Source organism: Erpetoichthys calabaricus, chromosome 13 (assembly GCF_900747795.2).
Source record: "Erpetoichthys calabaricus chromosome 13, fErpCal1.3, whole genome shotgun sequence".
NCBI classification, from domain to species: domain Eukaryota; kingdom Metazoa; phylum Chordata; class Cladistia; order Polypteriformes; family Polypteridae; genus Erpetoichthys; species Erpetoichthys calabaricus.
Genome location: NC_041406.2, coordinates 97,600,305 through 97,615,689, shown reverse-complemented (window position 1 = coordinate 97,615,689; position 15,385 = coordinate 97,600,305). Strand labels below are relative to the sequence as shown.

General features: G+C 35.9%; 1 protein-coding gene across 3 annotated transcripts in view; it reads left to right on the top strand.

The window, feature by feature from the left end:
* The window catches only part of cdkal1 (CDK5 regulatory subunit associated protein 1-like 1), an 848,634-nt gene that overhangs the window by 107,353 nt on the left and 725,896 nt on the right, over positions 1-15,385 (top strand). For all 3 annotated transcript variants that reach the window (XM_028817287.2, XM_028817286.2, XM_028817284.2), the window contains exon 4: positions 8,285-8,369. In XM_028817287.2, the coding sequence (XP_028673120.2) occupies positions 8,285-8,369 (85 nt within the window). The remainder of the gene's footprint in view (positions 1-8,284; positions 8,370-15,385) is intronic.

Sequence of the window (15,385 nt, the reverse complement as noted above, 5' to 3'; positions counted from 1 at the left end):
CAGTATTGAGCAGTGACATGCATTCAAATCAGCAAAATTACAAGGTGACCCACATTTTTGCACAGCCAGTTTTTCACATTTGATTTAATTTCGTACGACTAAATACTGCTTCACTAAAAATCTTTGTTCGGAAAACACCCCAGTACTCAGATGTTCCTAGGAAATGAAAGACATACCACTGTTATCTTTTTTTTTTTTTTTTTTTTTTTTTTTTTGTTGAAAGGAGAGTAAATTATTATGACGGCTGAGAGGGGTTCCCAAACTTTTTCATATGACTGTAGTTCTGTATTAATAGAGCAGTCTGAGATGTCTGTCTATAGTAAATATTATTAAATGTTCAAGTGTAAAAATAGTGTGTTTTTTTTAAGTTGTAGGCATGGAATATGCTATCTTTTTCCATGTACAGTAAACAGGAGTCTGACACTTAGCTGTCCTTCTGCTTCCTGAGGTCCACAAATGAAGCAAAACACTCTACAAATTTGACATTTAAACTAATTGGGGTGTGGCAAAAATATTGTAAAACAAGGCAGAAAAACTTAATGGGAGCGTTTGCAGGGGTGGAGGTGATGGTGCTGGGTTTGAAATTAATAGTGAAATAATTTTTGTAGTGATCAGATCTGATCTTTTGAAAAAGCTAGTCAAAGAGCCTCATATCTTCCTCAAATATGCTGACTTCAATGTCACATTCCTCTTGTTCACGCAGTTGGTAATTTCTTGATGTTGTAACTTGTTTAGTCCTAAATTGCAAAAACATAAAGTGTTTCATATCTTGGCATGATGTTTTATTTGACTTACAAGTTGTAGGTTTCCTGACAGTTGGTGACGCCACCCTTTTTATTTGTATTGTAAACAGGCAAAGATGAAAGTCAGCTGCTTTGTCTTGTTAAGTGCTGAAAATCAGTTTAAAAAAACACACACACACACACAATTAAATATTCCCTTTGGCAGCTGGTGTTTAGCATATATGAATGAACAGATATTTGCCAAACAAGATGCTTAGAATAACTGCATTTTACAAGATTCTGTTGGTGTCGAACAGTTCCTGCTTTCCTTTTAAACACTGCGATGGAATCCCCAAAGCCACTGCCTGTACTGCTTCGAGTGACAGCAGAGACCCCTTCTTGTTTTCTAAACCTTTGCTTCACTCCCCTTCATGATTGCTCATTCAGCTTGTTGACTCCCTCTGTCTGGAACCCACTCTGTTTGTTCATATCCTTTTTGTGTCGGCATTCACTTGCAAGCTTAAGTCACACTTCTAACAACAGATGCACTTTAAGTGCTCTGTTTTAGCTAGTCAGATTTTCTGGATTGATCTAATCTAAGTGTATTTACTTTGTAACTGACCTTTTATACTTGTGTTTTTTTTCTTTTGAATTTCAATTACCTTTTATTTCTGCATTTCAGATTACGTGAGTTGGCTCCCTGTGTAGGCGTGTGCAGGAGTATATCTTACCATGGACTTGTCTCATCCAGAACTGATTTTTGTCTAAAACATATTCTTGCCATAACTCTTTAATAGGATAGACAGGGGTTGTTGAATGGATAGGTGGCCATGGTTTTTTTAATACTTCTCTTTATGGAGTATGCAATATAAAATAAAGACTAAATGATTTCTTGTTCCTTACCTTAACACTTAAATATGCCAAGCTAGGTTCTAGCTCCCTACAACCGTGACTAGCAAAAAGCACACGAAGGAAGTAAGTAGATTAAAATGTTTGTGATAGCAGTCCGTGGGAAAAGAAAGCACACAAAGTACAGATTTACCACGTAGTCTGAAAAGATTATGATTTGAGGGTTTGGAGAAGCGGTTAACATCTAAATTTTTAGAAATGCCAGTTTTGGTTTGCTTAAAAACATAAATACATGTTACAAACAGCTTTGGTTCAACTTCTTCCTTCATTTTGTGAACCATACCTTTACATGTCAACTGGTGTGTGGAGTTATCTTTGTCTCTTCAAAGGAAATGCAGCACTGTTAAATGTTAGTACTTTTCTCCATCTTTTTTTCTTCTCTCCGTTTTGCGTATATTCATCCATCTGCTCATTAAAAGGCAGTTTTACCCATCTTTAGTTTGTAGGCTTTCTTCACAATGAAAAATGATTTACTGTGAGTAATTTTGCTTTGCTTGGTGTAGTCTTCACTAGGACGTGAAAAGTCCATTCTGCGATGCACAAGTTACTGTTATCACATCTGATCAGAATTGTCTTTTCTGGGAAAACTTTACACTAAATCTGTTTCTTGGTCTGTGTTTTATAGTGATAGATAAGAAAAAAGGTCATGAATGGGGGAGATGGGTCTTCAATTCAGAAACAGATTTGCTTGAGCACTTTACTTTCATGCAGTAATTTTATTTTGTTTTAGTATTTAATAGAAAACATGCATTTTATGTATTGTGAGCTAATGGCTGGATAACTGACATGGACTATATAAATAAACTTTTTAATATTGTTTGCTGCTGTTCAGCATAGCCCTTGCTGGTTCCTCATCGATACTATTTGTCTTTAAAGTTCTGTTATCTCAGTTCCCATGAAAGCACAGGATTAAAATTTTACCTCAGCCATTACTAAAAACAACACCAGGCATAAACGATAGTGTCATTTTAGGGTGGTAAATATATATATTTTTTTACCTTAACATTAGCTAAAGTAGTTTACAGTTCACGCCACATTCGGGTCCAAGTTTAAAACGTGTAGATTGTACAATGAAATTCTTACTTCCATGTGTCCTACTGACTATAATACTATTACAATACCAACAACAGACTAGAAAATATGTAAGCAATATCATATTTTAAATGCATCATAAGTACTTATACACATACAAGTACATAAACTGTACATAAACATATACACAAGAAACAATCATGCATTTGTCAGCACAGTAAGTAAACATAAGTTATGGACTCAAACTGTCCCTGAATCAAAATTGTAATCTTTTTATTTTTTTTTTTGGCACTATTATGTTTGTCTGTTACTTTATTTGTCACATATATAAAATTTATATATATATATATATATATATATATATATATATATATATATATATATATATATATATATATATATATATAGAAAATAATTTGTGATTAGTGTTAACCAATTGAAAAACAATCTGGCATCCAGTAATATCTTCAGTAAGCTGTTTCATGTGTCTCCTGTCCATTTTGGCTAAGTTTGGTAGTCATGCATGAACATTAATCTGTTCGTACTTGTTAACTTTTTTTTTTTGTTTTTTTGTTTTTTTTGGTACAAATTGATGAGGGTCTGGAGCCAATCCTGGCAGCATCAGGCACAAGAAAGGAATCCTGGGCGTGAGCAGGACACAAGTGCACACGTTGTGTCATTTTAGAGTTATAGTTCAGTCTAATTTATACATCTTCTTGATATGTGGAAAAAAACAGTTTGAATTCACCCAGAAGTGACAACCTTATTAACCATAGTAGCACTGTGCTGCTTGCCTACACTTAATGCATAAACTCAGTATATAAGGGTAATTTGTGTCTCTCTATTATAAAAAAAAAAAAAAAAAAATCCTGTGAGAGAATGACTAGGGAGACGAGATGTGAAGATCACGGAAGACACTAAAAGACCCGCGAGACGAAAGAGATTGGCCACGGAGCGTCTCGCGGGGACCTTAAACATGAGAGTTTGTGCCAAGAGATTGACCCAGGACCATCTTGCAGGGATGTAGAACATGAGATTCTTGCAAGATACGCCCTACTTACAACCAATATCAAGTAAGACCACAGGCAGCAAAACACTCAGTCGTGTCAAGGCTTTGAGCACACACAGGTCCAGGGCTCTCAGCACATATAAAGCATGGAGAAAAGAGACTCAAAAGCGTTGGAGAGAAAAAATGGAAAAAAGAAAGAATAATCTAGGTGCAAATTCAGAAAATAAGGAAAGTAATAATCAGTCCAGAACAAGTGGAATTGGGGAAAAAAAGCACATCCAATCGGGCTCAGAATTAAAAGACAAAGTATAACTTCATAAAGACATTCAAAAACGTTGGTGCTATACACATGCAGAGCAGGTTAGAGATTATGAAAGCAGTGGAATTCAAAAGGCTCAAAAAAATGATGGCGCGATACACATTCAGAGAAAGGTAAAGAATATGAAAGCAGGAAAATTTGAAAGTATTGTAAGTGTCCCTTCCAGGTTGAAGCCTTTTTTTTTTTTTTTTTTTTTTTGGAGTGACTGTTAGGTTCGATTGAGGGAGGGCCTAGTACAGCACGGAAGATTGACAGCTGGGTATTGATTGATGGGGTGGGGTCCTGGGACGGGAGGAGGGGGTTGGAGAGGGTGCTAGAAGGTTGTGTTTGGGATTATGAAGTCGGCATTCTTTTTCTTGATTGTTCAAGTAAAACTTTTGTGAGACTTTACTATGTGTCTGTTTTTTTTTTTTTCTTTCTTCTTTTCTTTTCAAGCCGGATGCGGAGGTCGCTACAGTATCAAAAAAAGATAGTAAAGATCGCAATAGCATAAACAAAAGGAAATTATTACTCGAAAAAAGGGAAAATAATCATCATGGACCAGGTGTAATTGAAAAAATTGCAGGACAAAGTGAGTTCAGAAATAGAAGACAGAGTATAAAACAAAGTAAAACGTCATGAAGAGGTTAAAAAACAAGGGGGCAAAAAACGCATACAGAGCAGGTTAGAGATAATGAAAACAGTGGAATTCAAAAGACTCAAAAAAAAAAAAAAAAAACGGCGCGAAACACATGCAGAGCAAGATACAGAACAAGCAGAAAAAAACAAAAGTGTCAAAACAAAGAAAGTAAACATCACATTAGCGCAAAGAAAGAGAAATTATTCCTCGGAGAAATAACGAAAAGGCGAATAGAGATTGAATATATGGACATACTGTAGGTGATATGTCTGAAGTATGTAAATATTGTAAGGCTTTGAAGTTTAAGTCAGAGAATTTCAAAAACGGGGTTTGCCTCACTTGCATTTATTGGTTACTTTGCAAAAAAAATTATTAACTGCTGATGATGTAGATCGTTTTGTCTGTGCTGAACTTCCAAACAGAGAAACCTATCCTGAATTATGGTACAAAATTATTAAACACATGTCTCACGGACCTCATTTAAAAGATTCAGCATGTTGGGACTCTAAAGATTATAAATATTGTTTAGATTGCCAGCCGATTGATTGGAACAGCTCCACATCTTACTGCAGCTGTATGTGAATGATGCAACTAATAATAATGACATTTCATAACTGGGCTAAGTTAATATCTGGAAAGAATAGGCATGCCATCCTTCATCAGTTTTAGTCAGTCAGTTAGTAAGTCATTGGTCCAACCCGCTATACTCCAGCATAATTCAATAGCTGTTCAAAATTTTAAAAACTTACATCAGTTAAAAAACTGAAATGCAAAAAATACTCAAAATTAGTTGCCCTCTTAACTACTGCTCTTTGTATCAGTCAGCATTGTTGTCATTGTGCGATTCGTTTTATATGCCCCTGCCCATTTATAGAATTTTCCAATAAAACTACAAATCCTGTTGACAGCTTCAAAATTTGATCTCACTGTCAGTTACTCTGGCACCATTTCTTGGGTTTAATGTCTAAATTCAGCAAGCTGAAAGGAGCAGTGGTAATGTTATGCTCATATTTTGTACTTAATGAAAAATATACAAGGTAACATTAATACTAAAAAGAGATCCTCCTTTAACTTTGCTATGAGATTGAATTCATTAACAAATCTCTCCCACAACTTAAAGTACATCTATTGATGGGCCATTGTCAGGCTTATAACATTAATATATGAGGGTAACAACTGCATTCTTCCATAAACCATTTGATTTGAATACAGTGTAAAGTAGAGTAAGGATGGGGAAAATTGAGGAAGCCATTTTAAGTCACTTTGCAGATGTTTGTTTTACCATTCTCCAGGTATTTATTAGATACAAATTTTAATGTACCAAATTGTAACTCATGAAATTTTATAATCAATGTATAAACAAAACCTCATTTGGGTTACAGGACATGACTGAGGCACTCTTATTCAAGGACACCAAGTGGTGTTTGAGGACTCCGTTTATTGGACACATACACATGTCTGTGGTTTCATGTGTCACCGTGAGACTAACTGCCGGTTATCACCTACCAAGAACAATCTTGTTCAGGGCTACACGAATGAAAGACGTCAGTCTTTTGTTTTGTCTCCTGAAAGCCAGCAGCTACTTTTAAGTAATTGGTGTGAAGCTGAGTTAGGGCAGTATAAGAAGAGCCACCTCCTCATTCCACGAGTCAAAAAATTATACAAAAACCTTTTAAGTAGAAACCGGTAGTCATTTATAGTATATATCTTATGTAACGGCAAAGTCTTAAAATGAGTGAATGAAGTACTATACAAATAATACCTAGTAGCTGAGGTGGCTTTCAAAGTTCAAGTTGAAATGTATTTTTGCATGTTCAGCAATTAAACAAAGATTCCAGCAGTAAAATAGAATTCCTGATGCTTAACATCTCATCAACTGAGTGCTATTTTTTTTGCAAGCAACAGTTTGAGAAAGCAAACTCTGTATATCCTAGTGCACAGGATTGTTTATTAACAGTAGCTTTCATGCATCTTGCAACTTCCTAGTACATTTGTCATTTACACTAGCTTGTACATCTTACTTTCTTTCAGTTTTGCCATGTAGCAGTTGCTGAATGTAAGCGGTTATGTAGCAAGCTGTTACATGTTGCCTATGTTGAACCCAGAATAAGGAAAAGTGAAGTAAAAACGTTTTTAATCTTTATTCTATGAGTGTGTAAAATTAACTGAAGACGAGTGCTCTACACTTTGTAATAACATTTTCACTAGTTAGATTTACATTCTTGGCCTCCAGCATCAGTGTGTATTTTTATTTTAACAAGGGAAAACTGATCAGCTTGGAAATAAGCAAGAGTTCACCGACTGGTCAATTTATTATGTCCTTCTACTGTTATCACATAATTGACAACTTAATTAATATTAGAATCATAATTTGCAGAACTGACAGATTGTGTGTGTGTGTGTGTGCGTGCGCGCAGGAGGAGATCTGTTAAGTCTCCAGATTTAACGTACCTTGAAGTGGTTGTTGGCATGAGTACATTAGGAACAGCAGCACCGCTTCGTTTTTGAGATACAAAATTTCATGATTAGAATCAGAAATGGACCACTTCCCAAACAACAGATAGACAGTTGTGAATACTTTTTATAGGCACTGTAAAATATAATGTATATATGTATACATGTTGTTCAGACATGCAAGAAAGAATTTCACTGTACTCTGTAAACATGGCAATACTGTACTACTTTTAAACCATATGTATATATATGTGTGTATTCACATATATATATATATATATATATATATATATTATACAAACATTAAAGTATGTACTGGGGGACACAGTGGTTATCCTGGGTTTTAATTCCACATCAGGTTGTTGCCCACATTTCCCATATGGTGTTTGCATATTCTAATTGTATTTGCATGGGGCTCTGTGAGAAAGTATACAGGGCTGATCCTTGCCTTACACCTAGTACTATCAGACAGGCTCCACCTTTCCATCACCCTGAACCTAATTATGCAGGTTTGAATATATTATGTTTTGTGACAGTTACATTTTAAGTGTCCCACTGTCAACCGCGAGTTAATTTAGCCTTTTGCCTTCTCAGTCCTTATTGGCACTGGCTCACTTCAGCAACCTTCACTATGAAATTTGAAAGAATAAGCAGGCAACTGACCTAATCTCAAGTGCTCAGACATAAAAATCTGAACATTGTATAATGAAGACATCCATTTACCTGGCCCTGCCTTCCCGACTGAATGGAATGTATCATGAACCTGAAAGCTGATGTTAAATGTATTTAGAAGTCTTTTGAATATATTATTTACCTGTGCCCTTTTCAAGTGCTCCTCTTTTTGTTTATAATGAAGCTGTTCTGTGTCTTGTGGTGATGTAGTTTAGTTTCCATGTTCCCAAAGGTCCTAGACAGAAGCTGCTATGACTTTACTTTGCTCAGTGTTGTACTGCTGAATGATAAGAGTGTACAATAACAAGTTATTTTTTTCCCTCACTCTATTATATTATTCAGGAATTTTTACTGATTCTTTTGCTGGGGAAAACTAGATTGTATTCATGACACCCTTAAACCCACACCTCACATGCGTATGTTTGCATTTATAGTTTATAAACCAAAAATTGTAAGTTATAAATTTATTCTGAGCCATGTCTAACAGATGCTCTTTTTAAGCACTGATCTTTTAATATGTAACTTTTTTCCATTTTTTTTCACATCAGAGAATTCTTCTGAAGCTGATCTGTGGTTGCTGAACAGTTGCACAGTTAAAAGTCCAGCTGAAGACCACTTCAGAAACTCAATCAGGTAAGTTACTTAAATAGAAATGTGCTAAATGTGGATATGTAATAGTTGCCCAATGATTGGCATAGTTTATTTGGTTCAGGATTTAAATTAGGTTGGGAGTCTGATTCTCAGTGTGGGCTGAGTTAAGCATTGGCCTTTTACTTGTTGCTGAATACAGAAAATTGATGTAATCTATATACAGTAGACCCCCGCGAAGTCGCGGTTCAGGGTTCGCGGACTCAGTCGTTCGCGGATTTTTTCTTTGAACCTAACTATTAATTGTTAGTGGAAAACGCAAATATCCTCCGCAATTCTTTATGGCTTTTTTCGTGGCAATACTGTGCTGTAGAGAGAACAGGAAGCAACCGCTGAGGGAAATGCGGTTTGAGATGGTGAAAGTAGCCAATCCAAGAGCGTTATTCATTTCTCCTTGCTGCTGATTGACTGCTGCCATGTGACGTGTCTCCTGGTGAGTGTGTTTACAACCACTGAGGGAAATGCGGTTTGGGATGGTGAAAATAGCCAATCCGAGAGCGTTAATGATTGACTGCTGCTTTGTGATGCTGATTGACTGCTGCCATGTGACGTGTCTCCTGGTGAGTGTGTTTACAACCACTGAGGGAAATGCGGTTTGGGATGGTGAAAATAGCCAATCCGAGAGCGTTAATGATTGACTGCTGCTTTGTGACGCGTCTCCAGGTGAGTGGGTTTACCACCGAGGTTTGGGATGGTGAAAGTAGCCAATCCGAGAGCGTTATTCATTTCTTCTTGCTGATGATTGACTGCTGCTTTGTGATGCATCTCCAGGTGAGTGGGTTTACCACAGCGGTTTAGGATGGTGAAAGTAGCCAATCCAAGAGCGTTACTCATTTCTCCTTGCTGATGATTGACTGCTACTTTGTGACACTTCTCCAGCTGAGTGTCCTCGTGTTTTCTATTTTGTTATTGTTTTGTTATTTTTAAACACACACAGTGTCGTTGAACCGCTCTGCACCTTCTAAGGCTTCTGGAACTAAGCCTAAGTGCCAGAAGAAGTTTAAAACACTCCAGGAGAAGGTTGATTTGCTCCGGCAACTAAAAAGTTATGCTGCAGTAGCGCGCCACTATGGCATTAATGAAAGCACCGTATGCTACATAAAGAAGAACAAAGAAGCGATCTGGAGTACCATATCTGTAAGTTTCTGTGATAGTGCCAAAAAGGAAAAGACTGCAAGGAATAAAAATATCGTCAGGATGGAACCTGCCTTGGCACTGTGGATCACTGACTGCAGGAAGACGGTAACATCATCTGTGAGAAAGCACGGAAATTGTACCAGCAGTTCGCTATAGGAGACAATGTAGCAACTTCCTATCACAATGTTCCAGAAACCTATAAAGAAAAGCCAGCATGAAACTCCACCAGATGAAGACCTATACAAAGATACGACGACTCCTGAAGCGCCTGAAGAAGAGGCGCCACCCGAGGAGTTTTAAATCTACTAAAGTTTTAAAGCTACTTCATCATCATCATCATCATCAATATCATTCATAATTGGTGAGTACCCGTACATTTTAGTGTATTTTAATTAAATTAAATTATTATGGATTTACTCTACTTATAACAAAGAAAATGACAGCGCATACCAAAGAAAACGCTTTTGCATGAATTATAGTACTTATGGCGGTAACATCGGTATTTTACATTCTAGCACCGCGGGAGACATAGCAGTACAGTGCTGTACAGTAGATGGGTTTACCTTTACATTCTGTTTTTAGGTAATGTATTAATGTAATTTTTTAGGTAATGTATTAATAAGCTGAGTTTGCAACGAAATTAAAGTGCTTTGGGGGCATACAGTATTTAGGGTTGAAACTATAAAAATAGGCATTTAAAAGGCATTTTTTAACCACATCCAAAAGTCGCGGTTTTTCACAATCGCGGGTGGTGTAGGAACGTAACCCCCACGAATTTTGGGGGTGTGCTGTACAGTATATAAAAGTCAATGTGTGTATGTATGTTCCACCATCACTTCCGAACGGCTGGAGCGATTTTCATGAAACTTGGTACACATGTTTCTCTTTGGTCGACTAAACATACTGTAGGCTGAAATCAACCCTAACCCACCCCCTTCTGGATAGTGGTTGGGGGTGATCTTGCGGTCTTGTATGCACTTTATCATCCAGTTGACACTCTAAACGACCACCAGATGGCGAACTGGAGGTGACTGGCAGCATTCTTTGTTTGAGCCCCACCGTGCGCCTCTTGCTTTTGAAATTAAATACAGTTGGCCGGTTCCGAGCATCAACTGGATGATAACATACATACAAGACTGCAAGACAAGCACATCAGTGAGTCTTCATTGTTTAATTTATTTTTATTTTTAAAGTTTTTTTTTTTGTTTTTTTTAAAAATGATATTTTTCTCAAAAAAAAACCAAAAAAAACCCCACTTTTTTTCCCTCCCGGGCAATGCTAGGTATTTCAGCTAGTGTACTCTAAAGTAGGTGTTTTTCTTAAAATTAAATTCTTGAAAGTATAAACTACCACATACTTTCTTACCATATTTCTGTTGGTGAGAAAGTGATATTTCAAAAATGTAACTTTTTCATATTTGTAGCCTCTGAAGTAAATTGGCGAGACATTTGATTTACTAATACAATGTGAATTTAATTTCTCTAAGAGTTTTTTAGGATATTTTATATTTTGGTCAGGGAGACATTTCAGTGTATCAGTCTTAATTTCTTATATTCACACTTGAGAAGTCATCAGTGAGTTCGTTGAATGTATACAGATCAAGAAATGACAACAGTAACACAATGCAAAAATGATCAGAATACCTTATGTGGGCTTTGAATGTCTGTGTGCCTTATTTAGGAAGTGCTGCATTAGTGTGCATCCGCAAAAGAAAAAATGTAATAGTTATTTCCATGCTAAAAAGGAATAAACATAAGGGGTACAGTGTTTTGGCTATACAGTCTGCATTAGCATAAGTTACAATAAAGCTCTCACAAACTGGGAATCTTGAAAATTCAAGATGGACCTATAAGAAGTAGTTCAGTCAGATTTCACATTTTTCGGTACTGTAAAACAGTCATTACACAAGAGGTAATTATAAAAATTGCTAAATTGCTTTTCAGTATTGTTTACAATGTCCCTAACTCCAGTATAGCACATGGTGACTCCAGTAGAACAAATTGTTCATGGCGTTTTAATAGGAATGTTGAAATCTCAACACACCACTTTTAAAGCCAAGTTACTGAGCAGTACAGACCCAGGTAATGTATTACAGCATTATAAACATGACAGGACAACAATAAATTTAAATAATGGCTGTCTCTGTTGCAATTTTCATTCTAATGAGCAGAAGGATGCAACTTTATGTGGTAGTGTTTCCAAACATCAGTTACCATCTAGGTAACACCAATGTTCTTGCAAAATAGACAGTGGATATCAAGACCTACATTTCTGAATCCATCTTGAAAACTCAGCATGTTTCTACAAATATTTCAGAATTTTTCAAAATGAAAATGATTGGTAAAGTGATTCCTGTCAGGAGAATGTGCATGTTTAAACAACTAAGAATTAGCAGTTTCGCCTGATTTATTTTGACATTGTTCTAAAGCAGTTGGATGCTTCAGTCCAATGCCACTAGCACAAGTTTGGTTCAGTGAATGTAATAATACCTAATTGTTTCTGTAGCACCTCAGAAACAGCATTCAGTGTGTAATATGACCAAATTAATATCCCATCATTTTTTTAAACCTACATCTTATATTTAAAAAAAAAAAAAGACAGTCTTAAGTTGTCATGAGCTAAGTAGATACAATTCATTTTATTCATTTATTGCAGTCTTTACTGTGGGCTGGTTCAAAATGCTAATAGCTTATTTATTTCAAGTAAAATATACTCATTGAAAAGTAAAAAGTATAAGAATAATGCAAAGCATTTACAGCATAGTATGCCAGTAATAAGACCAAATATTGTTACTTCACTATTTAAAGTATTGAGTACTGGATCTTTTTTGACTTTAAAAACCATGAAATCCATGCATTTGTAAGCTACTTTTCAGTGCTGCGAAAGAACATGCAGTTATAATATGTCACAATGTTATTTATATATATTATATAATATATAAAATATACACACACACACACTTAGGTCCTACTTACAGTAAGCTGTCAACTTGTAATCCGAGAAAACCATCTAACCACCATTTAGAAATGGGAAAAATCCTAAGTGCTTCCAACAAGAGAACAGGATTTCTTGTTGTTATTTTGTGTTTTATTTTTTATATGGTAGGCTGCTGAATTCCCTAATTGTTCTCGAAATGTGTTAAATTGAGAGTTGTTTAGTTAAAAATACTTGTATTTTATTGTGATTGATGGTAATGTGTATTTGGGTTTTCTGTTGTGTTTGATTGTTTTTTTTTTTTTTTTTTTTTTTTTTAAACTTAAAAATCCTATATAAAGCATAGTGACAAAATTATTACGCTTTTAACCATTTTCCATAGGCATATATTTACTAATGTTTTTAAAAATGTATTTGATCAGACTTCTGCAGCTGTTCTAAGTGATAGATTTTTGTAGATTATCTTCTAGGGAATTATTGAACTTAAGGCTGAAATTAATGTTTGACCTGTCAAGACACATGATTTATAGTATCACTGCATGGGTCCGTAAATTGGCTTAAGAATGCTGAAGATTTCCTAATTTTAGGTCAATAGGATGAGCAAAGGAATGAAGCAGCCATTAAGTGTATATACCTCTAAACACAGTGCATGAAACAAAAATTCACTGTTAAACTTCTGCATTGTGGTTTCATTTTCTTAGTGCCTATGGCAACAGCAATGCACACATTTCATTTCTTTTAGTTAAAGATAGAGGAAGGTAACAGAAAATCCTGAAATAAGTTTGGAAGAATTTAACACAGACCTGCTTTAAAAAATATACAGCAGCTTGCCAGAGCAATTTGTTTCAGTTTTGCATTCTAAGGGAGAGCACACAAAATACTTAATTGTTTTAAATGCACAGGGCAGTCTTGTCAGTTTTATTGTATAAATGTTTATTTGTGTGTGTTCTGATTTCCATAAGCAGATAAACATCTACTACCCAGATATCTAGCTTCTTTATTGAATGTCCTAAAACCTTGCCTAGTGCTTTATGCATAAATATAAACAGTTTTTCTTGTAGGCATTGTATAATAATTGTAGTATATGACTGTTGTTAAAGCCAAGATTTGAAAGTTCACCTCATACTGACTTAAGAATATTCCAAGAAGGTGCTGTCAGTTGTGAAATAATATTAATAAAACATGTTATCAAATGTCTTTGCTCTGAAAGGTCATTTCATTTTTAAACTTAGTATTATTGTCTTCATTGGGAGTACAGATATTTGCACAGACAGCTTGCTATTGGTTTATGTTGCTGAGTTACTGTGCTTTGAAGTTCATGGGGAAATACAGTGTGTATAAAAAGTAGAGGTTTTCACATTTTGTTTTTGTATAATTTTAAATAAAAGTTGATTTTTTTTTTAATATTGATCAACTAGAAAAGACAATTTAATGTCAAAATGAAAACAAATCTCTGGAAAGTGGTCTAAATCTATTATAAATATAAAACACAAAATAATTGATCGGATAATCAATCACCCCCCTCAAGTCAATACTTTGTAGATACACCTTTGACAGCCATGGTGATAGCCTTGAGTCTGTGTGCACAGGTCTCTCTCAGTCAATTTTGCCATTGTTGGTCCTACGCTACCAGATCCCACCGGGAGTCTCTTCAACCCACCACCGCCAATAGTCTTTTTCTGAACCGTGGACTTGCTGTACCACAGGACTCTGCAGTTTTTCCCTGTTCTTTTTTGCAAAACTACTCCAGTTCTGTCAGGTTACATGGGAACTTTGAATGAACAGTCTTTTTCAACTCCAATCACAAATTCTAAGTTGGATTGATATCTGGACTGTTGATACAGCCACTCTACGACATTAACATTGTTTTTTAACCATTCCTATAAAATGTTGGCTTTATGCTTGGGGTTGTTGTATTGCTGGAAAAAAATCTTCTCAAGGCATAGATTTTTTTGCATACTGCATTAGATTTTCTTGCATGATTTCCCTTAATTTTGCTGCATTCATTTTGTCGTCCCAAGCCTTCCAGGACCTGCTGCAGAGAAGCATCCCCACAGCATGATGCTTCCACCACAGTGATTCATTATAGGGGTTGTGTGTTTTTGATAATGTGCAGTGTTCAAACATGGCATTTAGTCTAATGGGCAAAATACTCAATTCTGGTTTAATCAAACAGTAGAACCCTTTTTAAACTGACTTCATAGTCTCCCATGTGCCTTCTGGCAAATGCTAGCCGATGGCTGTCTCTGTATTATCCATCTTAATGAGAGAATAAGTGTCTGTGTCTGCCTGTGTGTCTGTCAGGTTGCTATATTTCTGTCATTACAATAAGTGGTGCATCACATACATTAACACTGCTTTTATGACTCTTATACCAAATGGCATATAACAGAGACATATGCTTTGCATGTTGTACTACAAATGTTAATACCAAGGTCTACATTGATTACTTAGATTTCATCCTGTCTTAGGTGAAGCACCAGCGCAACAGTTGTTGTATGCACAGTCTGTCCAGTCTTTTTCACTGTTCTTTGTAACACCTTCAGAGTCCTCATAGGTCTCTTAGTGGCCTTCCTTGCAAGTCATCGTCTTGCATGATCTCTGTGTTTGTGGATGGCCTGCCCAAGGAAGATTTACAGCTATGCCATAATCTTTATATTTCTTTATGAAAGATTTAACTGAACTCCAAGGGATATTCATTGTCTTGAATGTTTTCTTGTATCTATCCTCTGACTTGTGCTTTTCAATCACCTTTTCACAGAGTTGTTAGGACTGACCTTTTAATCTTCATTGCGAAATTTAGCCTACAAAACTGACTTACCCCAAGTTCACCCTTCCAGATACAGCTGCATGTAGAGTAAGTTAACTGAAACCACTTGACTCCAGACTTGTGATCGCTATTTAGGTAATTATGTGATTTCTACATAAAA